Source organism: Lagenorhynchus albirostris, chromosome 11, assembly GCF_949774975.1.
Source record: "Lagenorhynchus albirostris chromosome 11, mLagAlb1.1, whole genome shotgun sequence".
NCBI classification, from domain to species: domain Eukaryota; kingdom Metazoa; phylum Chordata; class Mammalia; order Artiodactyla; family Delphinidae; genus Lagenorhynchus; species Lagenorhynchus albirostris.
Genome location: NC_083105.1, coordinates 38524114 through 38537194, shown reverse-complemented (window position 1 = coordinate 38537194; position 13081 = coordinate 38524114). Strand labels below are relative to the sequence as shown.

General features: G+C 39.6%; 1 protein-coding gene across 1 annotated transcript in view; it reads left to right on the top strand.

Annotated features, from left to right (window-relative positions):
• The window catches only part of OTOGL (otogelin like), a 147801-nt gene that overhangs the window by 92503 nt on the left and 42217 nt on the right, over positions 1 to 13081 (top strand). The window contains 4 exon segments of the mRNA XM_060164963.1: positions 1456 to 1573; positions 5797 to 5876; positions 6185 to 6253; positions 7118 to 7123. Of these exon segments, the coding sequence (XP_060020946.1) occupies positions 1456 to 1573; positions 5797 to 5876; positions 6185 to 6253; positions 7118 to 7123 (273 nt within the window).

Below are 13081 nucleotides of genomic sequence, written 5' to 3'. Positions count from 1 at the left end.
TCTAAATTTCAGAGAGGAATCCTCACTGCCTTATCCAGTGTTTAAAAGTCATGCTTTATTTTCAAAACCTAAGAGCTCGATATCTGCCTTGAGTCTCCCAAACAAATTTTTTTCACTCTAACAGACTCAGATTCTAAGTCAGTCTAAGAGAGCTAATCATTTGCCTTTTTTTGTTGTGGATACATTTCTATAAATCTCTTTGGATTTTAGAAAATTCAAACTAAGCTTCAAATTTTTGCCTATTGAATGGGGCTCCTGGACTCATGAGAAAAAGAGTCACTGACATGGCTATACAACATTCTATAGAGTGAGTGTGATATTTTTACTTGAATTTACTTAAAAGTTGAATTTTGCATGCCTTTATTTCCTCTCCAATACACAAATCTGCTGCATTAGAACCAGACCCAGTGGCCTTACCTGAGCTTTGGACAACTGCAGCCAATGGCATCATCAAAATCTCAGAAACTCATCTTTGTGGGCTTCCCAAACCTAGGATACACTAGGGGTTTATTCTAGTCTTGGAACCAACCCTCTCTCATGCCCCATGATCCTAGTAACCCAGGTCTAATGAGTATTTTAATATTTAGATGCATAGATGCCTTCCAGAAAGCCTTATTTTCATTCTCATACCTTGGAATTGAATTCCATATCTGAAGTCCAAGAAACATAACCTGCTTCCTGAACTTTCTCCCTTATGGAGCTCTCTCCTTCAGAGATAGTTCTGGACTGCTGCAGAAGGACTGGTCTATGATGTGGGAAGGGGAAAATATTAGCAGAGTGTGCAGGAGAAAGATCTTCAGTCAAGGAAGGTTTTTCTAACTACAAGCATGTATTATTAAAACCTATTCATTCATTTTTGTCATTAGATAATACTTACCGTGTACAAGGCAATGAGCTAAATTCTATGAGAAGAACAAAGATGGAGTGTTTTCCTTACGTCTGATGTCAGGCAATAAATATGTCTTTGGTCTTGTCATTTTTCCAGTTGTTTGAATTTGGCAAGTCACTTGGCTCCTCTTAGCCTCAATTCCTTCATTTATAAAATGGAGGTGATACCCACTCAACAGGATTGTTGCAAGGATAAAATAAAATTATGGACAAAAATTTATTTTGCAAAAAATAAAATTCCAAACAAGTGTATGCTATTATCATGATACATAGATCAATGAACACCCACTAAACATAAAGAAAGGAAGAAGATTTAGAATTTTCCTTGGCCTCCTGCACCTCTTGCTTTTTTAAATGTTTGGAAGATAAACTAACATTTTGATATTCAACCTGAGTATGAAATGCTTTGATCAGCAAGCAGTTACAATGCTTTTTATTCCCAATAGCCCTGTCTTTTCCACAGCATTATAATCAAAGAAAGGTCAAACCCTAAAGGTTTACTATCATAAATCATTATTTTTCAAGCTGTCCATTTTTGTACACAATCTAAATTTCATTTTTCCCCAGAAATCCAGGCAGCAGTGCCTTACAGGAGGATGTGTGAATGGAGATATGAACCTTGTGCCACTCCCTGTTTTAAAACGTGTAGTGACCCTGCAGCTCTAGCATGTAAATTTCTTCCACCGTAAGTCATGTTTAACCATTCATGAACAGATTCTAGCATTAGTAGATTCTGCTGTCAGTGATTTTTTTTCTTAGATTAAAAAAATTCTTAACAATAATTTGTTCTAGATACTCATTCACGAATTTCTTTTGTTTTATTCAAGCAGTAGTTATTGAGGGTCTGCTGTATGCCAGCAGTTCTTCTAGCTGTTAGGGATACAGTATTGAACAAAGTATTTACCTTTCCGCAGCTTAAACATTTTGTTGCATTGAGGCAGAGAATAAAAAATAAAAATGTAAATATATAATGCAATATATTGTAGGATGGACTTATGTATTCTGGAGAAAAATAAAGGAAGGTAAGGGAGCATAAGGCAGGTGTGTGTGTGTTTGCTCATTAATGTAGGGTGGTCAGGGAAGAATAGGCTGACAAGGTGACATCTAGTAAGAGATGTGAAGGAAGTGAGGGAACTAGCCATGTGGATATCTGGGGAAAGAGCCTCTCAATCTGAGAAACGTGTAAAGGTCCTGAGATGGGAATGTGTTTGGTGTGCTTGAGGATGAGCAAGGAGGCCAGTTAATTGGAGCAAAGTGAACAAAATTGAGAGGTAGGAGAAGAGAGCAGAGAATCGTAGTGGTGGGTGAATCATATAGGGCCTTGTAGCCTGTTGTGAGGACTCTTTTTTTTTTTTTTTGCGGTACGCGGGCCTCTCACTGTTGTGGCCTCTCCCGTCGCGGAGCACAGGCTCCGGACGCGCAGGCTCAGCGGCCATGGCTCACGGGCCCAGCCGCTCCGCGGCATGTGGGATCTTCCCGGACCGGGGCACGAACCCGTGTCCTCTGCATCGGCAGGCGGACTCTCAACCACTGCACCACCAGGGAAGCCCTGAGGACTCTTTTTCTCTGAGTAACGTCCTGGTGTATTTTGGGCAGAGGAGTGACAGGATCTTTTAAAATGTTTACACTGGCTATTAACACTGACTTTTGGTGAGGGGAAGAACAAGGGCAGAACAGGGCAGTAATACAGACATGAAGGGGATTTGACTAGGTTGGTAGCCCTGGAGGTTATGTGGGAAGTGAACAGATTCTGGATATATTTTGAACTTAGGGCCATAAGGGATGCTGATAGAGTCAAGGTCAGTTATGAGAGAAAGAGGAGTTAAGGACTCCAGTTCAGGTCTCAGCATTTTGTATGTTTCAGAATCATATGAAATCGCCATTTTTGTGGTCAAAACTGGTCAAATATCAACTCGAATGATTTCAATTTAACGGAAGGGCTGAGTTGCCATTTACTAAGATAAGGAAGATGTTAGGAGGAGCAGTTTGGAGGAAAAGCCAGGAATTTGGTTCTGAGGATTTTAAATTTCAAACTGAAAATTGTTTGTTGGATTTGGTGATCTGGAGAATAGGAAGAGGCAAAATGGAGATAAGCAATGTAACAGCTTTTTTTTTTTTTTTTTAAGGAATTTTGTTGTAAAGGAGAACAGAGAAATGCAACAGTAGTAGGAGGGAATATTTTTAAAAGAATCATTTTCTATTAGTCATTTATGAGCTTCTGCTCTACAACAAACACTGGCACTAGAAAAGGTTCTGACATATGAGTAAATGAGATGTAGCCCTTATTTCAAGGAGCTCACAGTCTTTAGGAAGAAGACAGGAACAATAGCAAATAATTGACAATACAGGGGAAAGAGGGCTAGAGGAATAACCACCACAACAACTAGCACATTGAAGTATTTACAGCATGACACATGCTGTGCTAAGTGCTGTACAATTGGTAATCTCATTATTCCCATTTTCAGAAGAGAAAACAAACCGAGGCACAGAGAAGTTAAGCAACTTGCCTCAGGCCACGCAGTTTGCAGGCAGCAGAGCCAGAGTTTGAACAACTACATCCTGTTGGGTAACAGGTGCTATGGGAACAGAGAGAAGGAAATGATATTTCTGTTTATTTTCTTAAAAATAAAAACAACCAGTTCTTTCTGAAAAGAAGTCTTCACCATTCACTTGGACCTCCCACATTCACAAACCTATTTCCTGTCTCTTCTGGGAGCCATCGGGAAGAGGGGAAATAACAGGGGCCCCATAGGAAGGAGAGCACGTGGGGGAGGAAGGAAGAAAAAGAGAGGGGCAAGGCCAGCCCTGGCACTGGGGAGGAAATGGAGCTATATTTTGAAGTGGCATTTGGCTAGTTTATTTCTTGTGGCATACCCAGTCTCCAGGGTGGTTGAACCCAGATCCTCAGTGCTTCCATTGTTTGGTCTGTAGCTCCCCCGAAGTTTCTTTTTTGGTATAGTTAGAACGCAGAGAAGAGACTCGGCATGAAACTTCCCCCCTGCCAAACTGTTTCTCATCTCTGTCTTCACCACTACTTCTTTCTACTTCTTCCGGTTCCCTGGGCTGAGGCACCTCATCATGGCTCCCCCTGGTACTTGCCGTCCTGAGGGGAGACTCAGGTACTGAGTTGGCGTGTCAACATAGCCCTGCACGCCTCCTTCAAGTCCCCAGCAGAACCACCCTGCTTGTTCTAGATGATTTCAGTTTCTGGCACATAGCAAGTGTTGAAAATAAAAATATCTAGTGGAAATGAGAACTTTTATGAGAAAAGATGCCAACTAGCATACCACAGAGCCCATATGTAAGCAGAGCTATCCCTATTACATAATATACCTATTATAAGAACTGTTCTACATCTGAGGCATATTTATCAGTCAGAAGTTGACTAGATTACCAGTTGTATGACAAAATAAAGAGGACCCTGCTGTGTGCAACCATGATGCCATTTTAAAGGAACAAGTTACTGGATTTTGGAAGATGATTTTAAAACAATAGCTGTGGTTTTGACTTGCATGAAGCAACTGCAGAATAATTGAGTTGCATAAAAAATGATGTTTATTTAATGTGAGGATAATCAACCGGCCCTAGTATTTTCAGTAATCTAGTAACTTTTTCTTTTTTGCTTGACAGAGTTTAGAGTAGGATAGGAATATCATATACTGGTTAAAATTTTATTATTTAAGTTCACTTTATGAAATAAATAATTGGTCTTATAAGCTGAGCTGTTAATGTTTTTTAAAAAAAATTTGTGAAGGAAGTATCCAAGAGATGGCCAAAGGGTCTCTGTTAAAAAGAGAAATTAGCTTTTCTTGGTTTTGGATTTCCTTCCCTGAAAGAGTGCCCTCTGGTGGCAACACGTGCCCTTAGTGTCAAGTGAATTGGAAAGGGGCTGTATTTTTGGTCCACATCTTTTGCTTTATAGATAAGGCAAATGGAAATGTTTTAAAATATTAAAAATAGTATCATAACCTGCTGGTGTATTTGAGAGGCAGATAAGCAAGGCTTTTTTAAACTATATGTACAGTAATTCTCTCTAGTAGGTATGAATCTAATAATTGGTTGTACATGAAGGATATATTTCTTTTGCATCAGAATAAATTGGACTCTGAGCCCCAACTGGACGAGAAGGAAGACTTTACCTCAGTCATTATCTTGGCTTCATTCCCTTAGAGGATAAGCATTCAGGATGGTCCTGCCTGTTTTTGGTCCCCGATTCCCAAGCCCATGCTTCTTGAAATGTGGGCCTCCTGATTTCATGTGCCACACACAAGACCAGACGTTTTGGGGCTTGAAATTCAGTCTCCTTAGGCTCATATACAATCACCTCCTCCCAGAGCACGGCCACTATTTTGGGCACAGGCCCTGAGGCTCTTGAGAACTGCAGCCTCTGCCATCCCCCTTCCCTGTTCTCAGAGAAGAGCAACCATGTCCCACCTCCATCTCTGCCACCCAGAGATTTCTAACTACTTTTCAATGACTTCAGGGCTTAACAGTAAGCAGGGAAGGCCCCTGAACATTCTGTTTTTGTTCTACCAACATCCTTATGGATATTCAAAGAGTGTGTCTCTCTGCTTATATGTTGGGGAGCATAGGAAAGTAACGATATGATGAACATAGAGTAAAATCACAATTATAGAACATGGCCTTAGTGTGTCCCAAACATAAGTGTATGTTTTGAAAATTCTGTGTTCAGATTCTGCCTCAATCGTGAATACTTCTTTATCATCCACTAGCTTGTGATTTCGTACAATGAGGTATGATGGAATAACAGCAAGCAGAGCACTGCTTAGTGCTTGACAAGGAGAATAGAAGAATTTTAGGAAAACTGTATCTTAGTTTCCTCTATTAAATGTAATATATTTTTATATTAAAATTTTTTTCTTACTTTAATTTTTTTTTCATCTAAAGGGTTGAAGGATGCTTGCCCTACTGCCCTAAAACTATGATCCTTGATGAAATCACTCTCAAATGTGTTTACCCAGAAGACTGTAAGTGTGAACCTTACTTCACTTATTCTGAAAAGTAAAATACTTGAATATTTTTTATATGATGGCAAGTGACTATAAACAGAAGTTTTAGACAGACAATAAACCTTCATGAGGTTCTTATTCATTGTCCTTTTCAAAGTTTTTGGATTCTGAATTACTTTCTAAACCATGTAAGTCTTTGCTCTCACATTCCTTCTGCAACCTCTCTCCCAAAATATTTTCCTTAAAGCTAAACATCCTTATATGAACTATGTGGACTTCACTTTAAGCAAAACAGATTAAAGAAGAGTATCTTTGCTTCTTTGTAGGCATACCTCTGATTCCCACAGAACCAGCATTAATTTCTCCAGGTAAGCCATCTCTACCCATGTTTACAGGTATCGTTACAACTTTAGACACTAAACTTAGCATCATGTAATTTAAATCTTGGCACTCCTAAACAGCTACTGGTGTTAGTACTATCCCATCCATGAGAGAACCCAGCAGTCACTTTGGTCTCACTAAGTAGCTGTTCACTGGATCAACAAGCCACATTTTCAGAATGGCTTCTACATTTGGTCCACCTCTGTCCCATTTCAGTTAGTATAGATAATAAGAACTTCCCTCACGTTTTTGCCTAGAATTTAGCTTTTGCTAAATCCTGATTAAATTTTCACAGTGACTAAGTTGACGCTGAAGAGACTTTAAGGTAAATGAAGTCATCCTTTAAGCACTTTTATTCTCATTCCTGTGTTCTCTCACAGCCTCTGGAGGAGGCATTCTGGGCTCAAACCCTCACTTCGCTCCCTCACTGTGAAACTTACCTCAGGAAAGGATTGAATAAATCCACTCACAGTGAGGCTTGACAAACCTAATGTATTATATCTCCTGGGGTTATAATTTAGAAAAATTCAGATATTTATTCTTTAAATATGTTTGACAAGCTTTCATTGAGTGTCAACACTGCCAGGTACTGTCCTGACACTGGGGGTGGGGAGGGGGGAGGAAGGGAGAATGGTGAACAAGTCACAGCTCCAACCCTAAAACAGCGAAAAGTCCATAGGCTGTTGTGATATTACGGTAGGAGTAAGTCCAAGCGGTAAGCAGGAGGGGTCTTATTCTGGACGTGTGGTCTCAGTTGGCTAACAGAAGGTCAGAGGTGGATAGCTAGAAGGAGGAAGTGTGTGCACGTGCAAAGGCCTGCAGCCGAGAGGGAACCCGTCACACAGAGGGGCTTCAAGCAGGTCATCGCACCTTGAGAGTGTGGTGTGGGGGAATTGTGCCAAGAGATGGTCTGGAAGAGATGTTTAGAGGCCAGATCACAAACGGCCCATGAGGAAAGTTGTTGGGTTTGTGTTTTTTTCTGAAGGCCGTGGCGAATCACTGGAGGATTTTAATAAGTCTTGTGACATCTTCCAAATAATAGTCTCGCTACAATCATCGCTATTACTACTATTCTTTTTTTTTAATTATGATATTTATTATTTTATTTTTATTTTTTTCACACACACACACTGTATTTTATTTTTACAAGAGATAAATAAACTGACACCAAGCATTGTAAATGCATGACCACAACAAAAGCAACAATGATTGCAATTACCAAACACGAAACACACTCATACTATGTCATAATATTGACATTCAGTCCAGTAATTCTCCACTGTAACAGCTCCTTTACTTTAAAGTGAAAATTGATTTGTATAGTTTTTGTCTCTGAGTCCTTGTGGGATTTTTTTTTTTATTCAAACAGAAAGTCACAAAGATTATAATCATCCTCACCAGTTCACTCAGTCCCATGTAATTAATTTTTTTTCATCTTGATCTTTTGTTAGCACTTTTATGAATTCATCAGTTTTCCATTAGAGTTCTGAAAATGCTTATTCATTCAGTTCAGCAGTATAGTCAGTTACCAGAAACCTGTACTTGTCAGAGTCTTTTCCATGAATTCCTTGAAGATGAAACCCTTTTATAGGAACATTTTTGCAAAGCATCAGAGTACACCCAGAACTGTCTGTAAATGACAAAAGACTTAAAAATTAACCACGGTTAAAGATTTGATGAAAGTTCATAATAATGCAATTGACAAGGAAATTTAGTTATTTCTGAGATAACATTTTAAAGTAATAACTAGAATTATGACATAACATTATACCAGAACATATAAGATTTTTAGAAATTTCATGTAATGTCTGAATCATTTATATTAACATATTTCCATACAAATAACCCAACGAAAGTTTAGTATTAGTTGTTTTTCTTTTTGTTTGTTTGTTTTTTTATACAGCAGGTTCTTATTAGTCATCAATCTTTTTTTTTGTGGCACACGGGCCTCTCACTGTTGTGGCCTCTCCCGTTGTGGAGCACAGGCTCTGGACGCGCAGGCTCAGCAGCCATGGCTCACGGGCCCAGCCGCTCCGTGGCATGTGGGATCTTCCCGGACCGGGGCATGAACCCATGTCCCCTGCATCGGCGGGCGGACTCTCAACCACTGCGCCACCAGGGAAGCCCTGCATGTGTGTTTTTGAATTATGGTTTTCACTGGGTATATGCCCAGTAGTGGGATTGCTGGATCATATGGTAATTCTATTTTCAGTTTTTTTAGGAACCTCCATACTGTTCTCCATAGTGGCTGTATCAGTTTACATTCCCACCAACAGTGCAAGAGGATTCCCTTTTCTCCACACCCTCTCCAGCATTTGTTGTTTGTAGATTTTCTGATGATGCCCATTCTAACTGGTGTGAGGTGATACCTCATTGTAGTTTTGATTTGAATTTCTCTAATAATTAGTGATGTTGAGCAGCTTTTCATGTGCTTCTTGGCCACCTGTATGTCTTCTTTGGAGAAATGTCTATTTAGATCTTCTGCCCATTTTTTGATTGGGTTGTTTGTTTCTTTAATATTGAGCTGCATGAGCTGTTTATATATTTTGGAGATTACTTCTTTGTCCATTGATTCATTGCAAATATTTTCTCCCATTCTGAGGGTTGTCTTTTCATCTTGTTTATGGTTTCCTTTGCTGTGCCAAAGCTTTAAAGTTTCATTAGGTCCCATTTGTTTATTTTTATTTCCATTACTCTAGGAGGTGGGTCAAAAAAGATCTTGCTGTGATTTATTTCAGTGTTCTTCCTTTGTTTTCCTCTAAGTGTTTTATTGTGTCTGGTCTTACATTTAGGTCTCAAATCCATTTTGAGTTTATTTCTGTGTATGGTGTTAGGGAGTGTTCTAATTTCATTCCTTTTTTTAAAAAAAATAGTTTATTTATTTTATTTATTTTTGGCTGCGTTGGGTCTTCGTTGGTGTGTGCGGGCCTTCTCTAGTTGTGGAGAGTGTGGGCTACTCTTAGTTGCAGTGTGCATGCTTATTGTGGTGGCTTCCCTTGTTGTGGATCACGGGCTCCAGGCTCACGGGCTTCAGTAGTTGTGGCACATGGGCTCAGCAGTCGTGGCACACGGGCCCAGCTGCTCCATGGCGTGTGGGATCTTCCCGGACCAGGGCTCAAACCTGTGTCTCCTGCACCAGCAGGCAGATTCTTAACCACTGCGCCACCAGGGAAGCCACTCTAATGTCATTCTTTTACATGTAGCTGTCCAGTGTTCCCAACACCACTTATTGAAGAGACTGTCTTTTCTCCATTGTATATCCTTGCCTCCTTTGTCATAGATTAGTTGACCATAGGTGCGTGGGTTTATCTCTGGGATTTCTATCTTGTTCCATTGATCTATGTTTCTGTTTTTGTGACAGTACCATATTGTCTTGATTACTGTAGCTTTGTAGTAGAGTTTGAAGTCAGGGAGTCTGATTCCTCCAGCTCTGTTTTTTTCCCTCAAGATTGCTTTGGCTATTTGGGGGTCTTTTGTGTCTCCATACAAATTTTAAGATGATTTTTTCTAGTTCTGTAAAAAATGCCATTGGTAATTTGATAGGGATTGCATTGAATCTGTAGATTGCTTTGGGTACTATAGTCATTTTCACCATATTGATTCTTTCAATCCAAGAACATGGTATATCTCTCCATCTGTTGGTATCATCTTTAATATCTTTCATCAGTGTCTTATAGTTTTCTGCATACAGGTCTTTTGTCTCCCTAGGTAGGTTTAGTCCTAGGTATTTTATTCTTTTTGTTGCAATGGTAAATGGGAGTGTTTCCATAATTTCTCTTTCAGATTTTTTATCATTAGTGTATAGGAATGCAAGAGATTTCTGTGCATTAATTTTGTATCCTGCAACTTTACCAAATTCATTGATTAGCTCTAGTAGTTTTCTGGTGGCATTTTTAGGATTCTCTATGTATAGTATCATGTCATCTGCAAACAGTGACAGTTTTACTTCTTCTTTTCCAGTTTGTATTCCTTTTATTTCTTTTTGTCTCTGATTGCCATGGCTAGGACTTCCAAAACTATGTTGAATAATAGTGGTGAGAGTGGACATCCTTGTCTCGTTCCTGATCTTAGAGGAAATGCTTTCAGGTTTTCACCATTGAGAATGATGTTTGCTGTGGGTTTGTCGTAAATGGCCTTTATTATGTTGAGGTAGGTTCCCTCTATGCCCACTTTCTGGAGAGTTTTTATCATAAATGGGTATTGAATTTTGTCAAAAGCTTTTTCTGCATCTACTGAGATGATCATATGGTTTTTTTTTTTTTTGCGGTACACGGTCCTCTCACTGTTTTGGCCTCTCCCGTTGTGGAGCACAGGCTTCGGACGCACAGGCTCAGCGGCCATGGCTCACGGGCCTAGCCGCTCCGCAGCATGTGGAATCTTCCCAGATTGGGGCACGAACCCATGTCCCCTGCAACGGCAGTGGACTCTCAACCACTACGCCACCAGGGAAGCCCGATCATATGGTTTTTATTCTTCAATTTGTTAAAATAGTGCATCGCATTGATTGATTTGTGTATATTGAAGAATTCTTGCATCCCTGGGATAAATCCCACTTGATCGTGGTGTATGATCCTTTTAATTTGTTGTTGGATTCTGTTTGCTAGTATTTTGTTGAGGATTTTTGCATCTATATTCATCAGTGATATTGGTCTGTAATTTTCTTTTTTTGTAGTATCTTTGTCTGGTTTTGGTATCAGGGTGATGGTGGCCTCATAGAATGAGTTTGGGGGTGTTCCTTCCTCTGCAATTTTTTGGAAGAGTTTGAGGAGGATGGGTGTTAGCTCTTCTCTAAATGTTTGATAGAATTCACCTGTGAAGCCATCTGGTCCTGGACTTTTGTTTGTTGGAAGATTTTTAATCACAGTTTCAATTTCATTACTTGTGATTGGGCTGTTCATAGTTTCTATTTCTTCCTGATTCAGTCTGGGAAGGTTATACCTTTCTAAGAATTTGTCCATTTCTTCCAGGTTGTCCATTTTATTGGCATAGAGTTGCTTGTAGTAGTCTCTTAGGATGCTTTGTATTTCTGCGGTGTCTGTTTTAACTTCTCCTTTTTCGTTTCTAATTTTATTGATATGAGTCCTCTCCCTGTTTTTCTTGATGAGTCTGGCTAATGGTTTATCAATTTTGTTTACCTTCTCAAAGAACTAGCTTTTAGTTTAATTGATCTTTGCTCTTGTTTTCTTTGTTTTATTTCATTTATTTCTGCTCTGATCTTTATGATTTCTTTCCTTCTGCTAACTTTGGGTTTTTTTGTTCTTCTTTCTCTAGTTCCTTTAGGTGTAAGGTTAGATTGTTTACTTGGGATTTTTCTTGTTTCTTGAGGTAGGCTTTTATAGCTATAAACTTCCCTCTTAGAACTGCTTTTGCTGCATCCCATAGGTTTTGGATCGTCGTGTTTTCATTGTCATTTGTCTCTAGGTATTTTTTGATTTCCTCTTTGATTTCTTCAATGATCTCTTGGTTATTTAGTAACGTATTGTTTAGCCTCCACGTGTTTTTGTTTTTTACGGTTTTTTCCCTGTAATTCATTTCTAATCTCATAGCGTTGTGGTCAGAAAAGATGCTTGATATGATTTCAGTTTTCTTAAATTTACTGAGGCTTGATTTGTGACCCAAGATGTGATCTATCCTGGAGGATGTTCCATGCACACTTGAGAAGAAAGTGTAATCTGCTGTTTTTGGATGGAATGTCCTATAAATATGAATTAAATCTATCTGACCTATTGTGTCATTTAAAGCTTGTGTTTCTTTGTTAATTTTCTGTCTGGATGATCTGTCCATTGGTGTAAGTGAGGTGTTAAATTCCCCCTCTAGTATTGTGTTACTGTCGATTTCCTCTTTTATAGCTGTTAGCAGTTGCCTTATGTATTGAGGTGCTCCTAGGTTGGGTGCATATATATTTATAATTGTTATATCTTCTTCTTGGATTGATCCCTTGATCATTTTGTAGTGTCCTTCCTTATCTCTTGTAACATTCTTTATTTTAAAGTCTATTTTATCTGATATGAGTATAACTACTCCAGCTTTCTTTTGATTTCCATTTGCATGGCATATCTTTTTCCATCCCCTCACTTTCAGTCTGTATGTGTCCCTAGGTCTGAAGTGGGTCTCTTGTAGAGAGATATATATATCTGGGTCTTGTTTTTATATCCATTCAGCAAGACTGTGTCTTTTAGTTGGAGCATTTAATCCATTCACATTTAAGGTAATTATCAATATGTATGTTCCTAATACCATTTTCTTAATTTTGGGGGGGTTTGTTTTTGTAGGTCCTTTTCTTCTCTTGTGTTTCCCACTGAGAGAAATTCCTTTAGCATTTGTTGTAGAGCTTGTTTGGTGGTGCTGAATTCTCTTAGCTTTTGCTTGTCTGTAAAGCTTTTGATTTCTCCATCGAATCTGAATGAGATCCTTGCCGGGTAGAGTATATCATGCCACTGTATATCATGCCAGGCTGCAGGATTGTAGTTCTTGCTTCTGCTATCTGCCCTCTTGTGGATGAGGCTATCTAAGAGGCTTGATGGGAGGGACTGGTGGTGGGTAGAGCTGACTGTTGCTGTGGTGGGCAGAGCTCAGTAAAACTTTAATCCGCTTGTCTGCTGATGGGTGGGGCTGGGTTCCCTCCCTGTTGGTTGTTTGGCCTGAGGCAACCCAACACTGGAACCTACCTGGGCTCTTTGTTGGGGCTAATGGGGGACTCTGGGAGGGCTCACGCCAAGGAGTACTTCCCAGAACTTCTGCTGCCAGTGTCCTTGTCCCCACATTGAACCAGAGCCACCCCCCGCCTCTGCAGGAGACCTTCCAACACTAGGAGGTAGGTGTGGTTCAGTCACCCCAGGGTC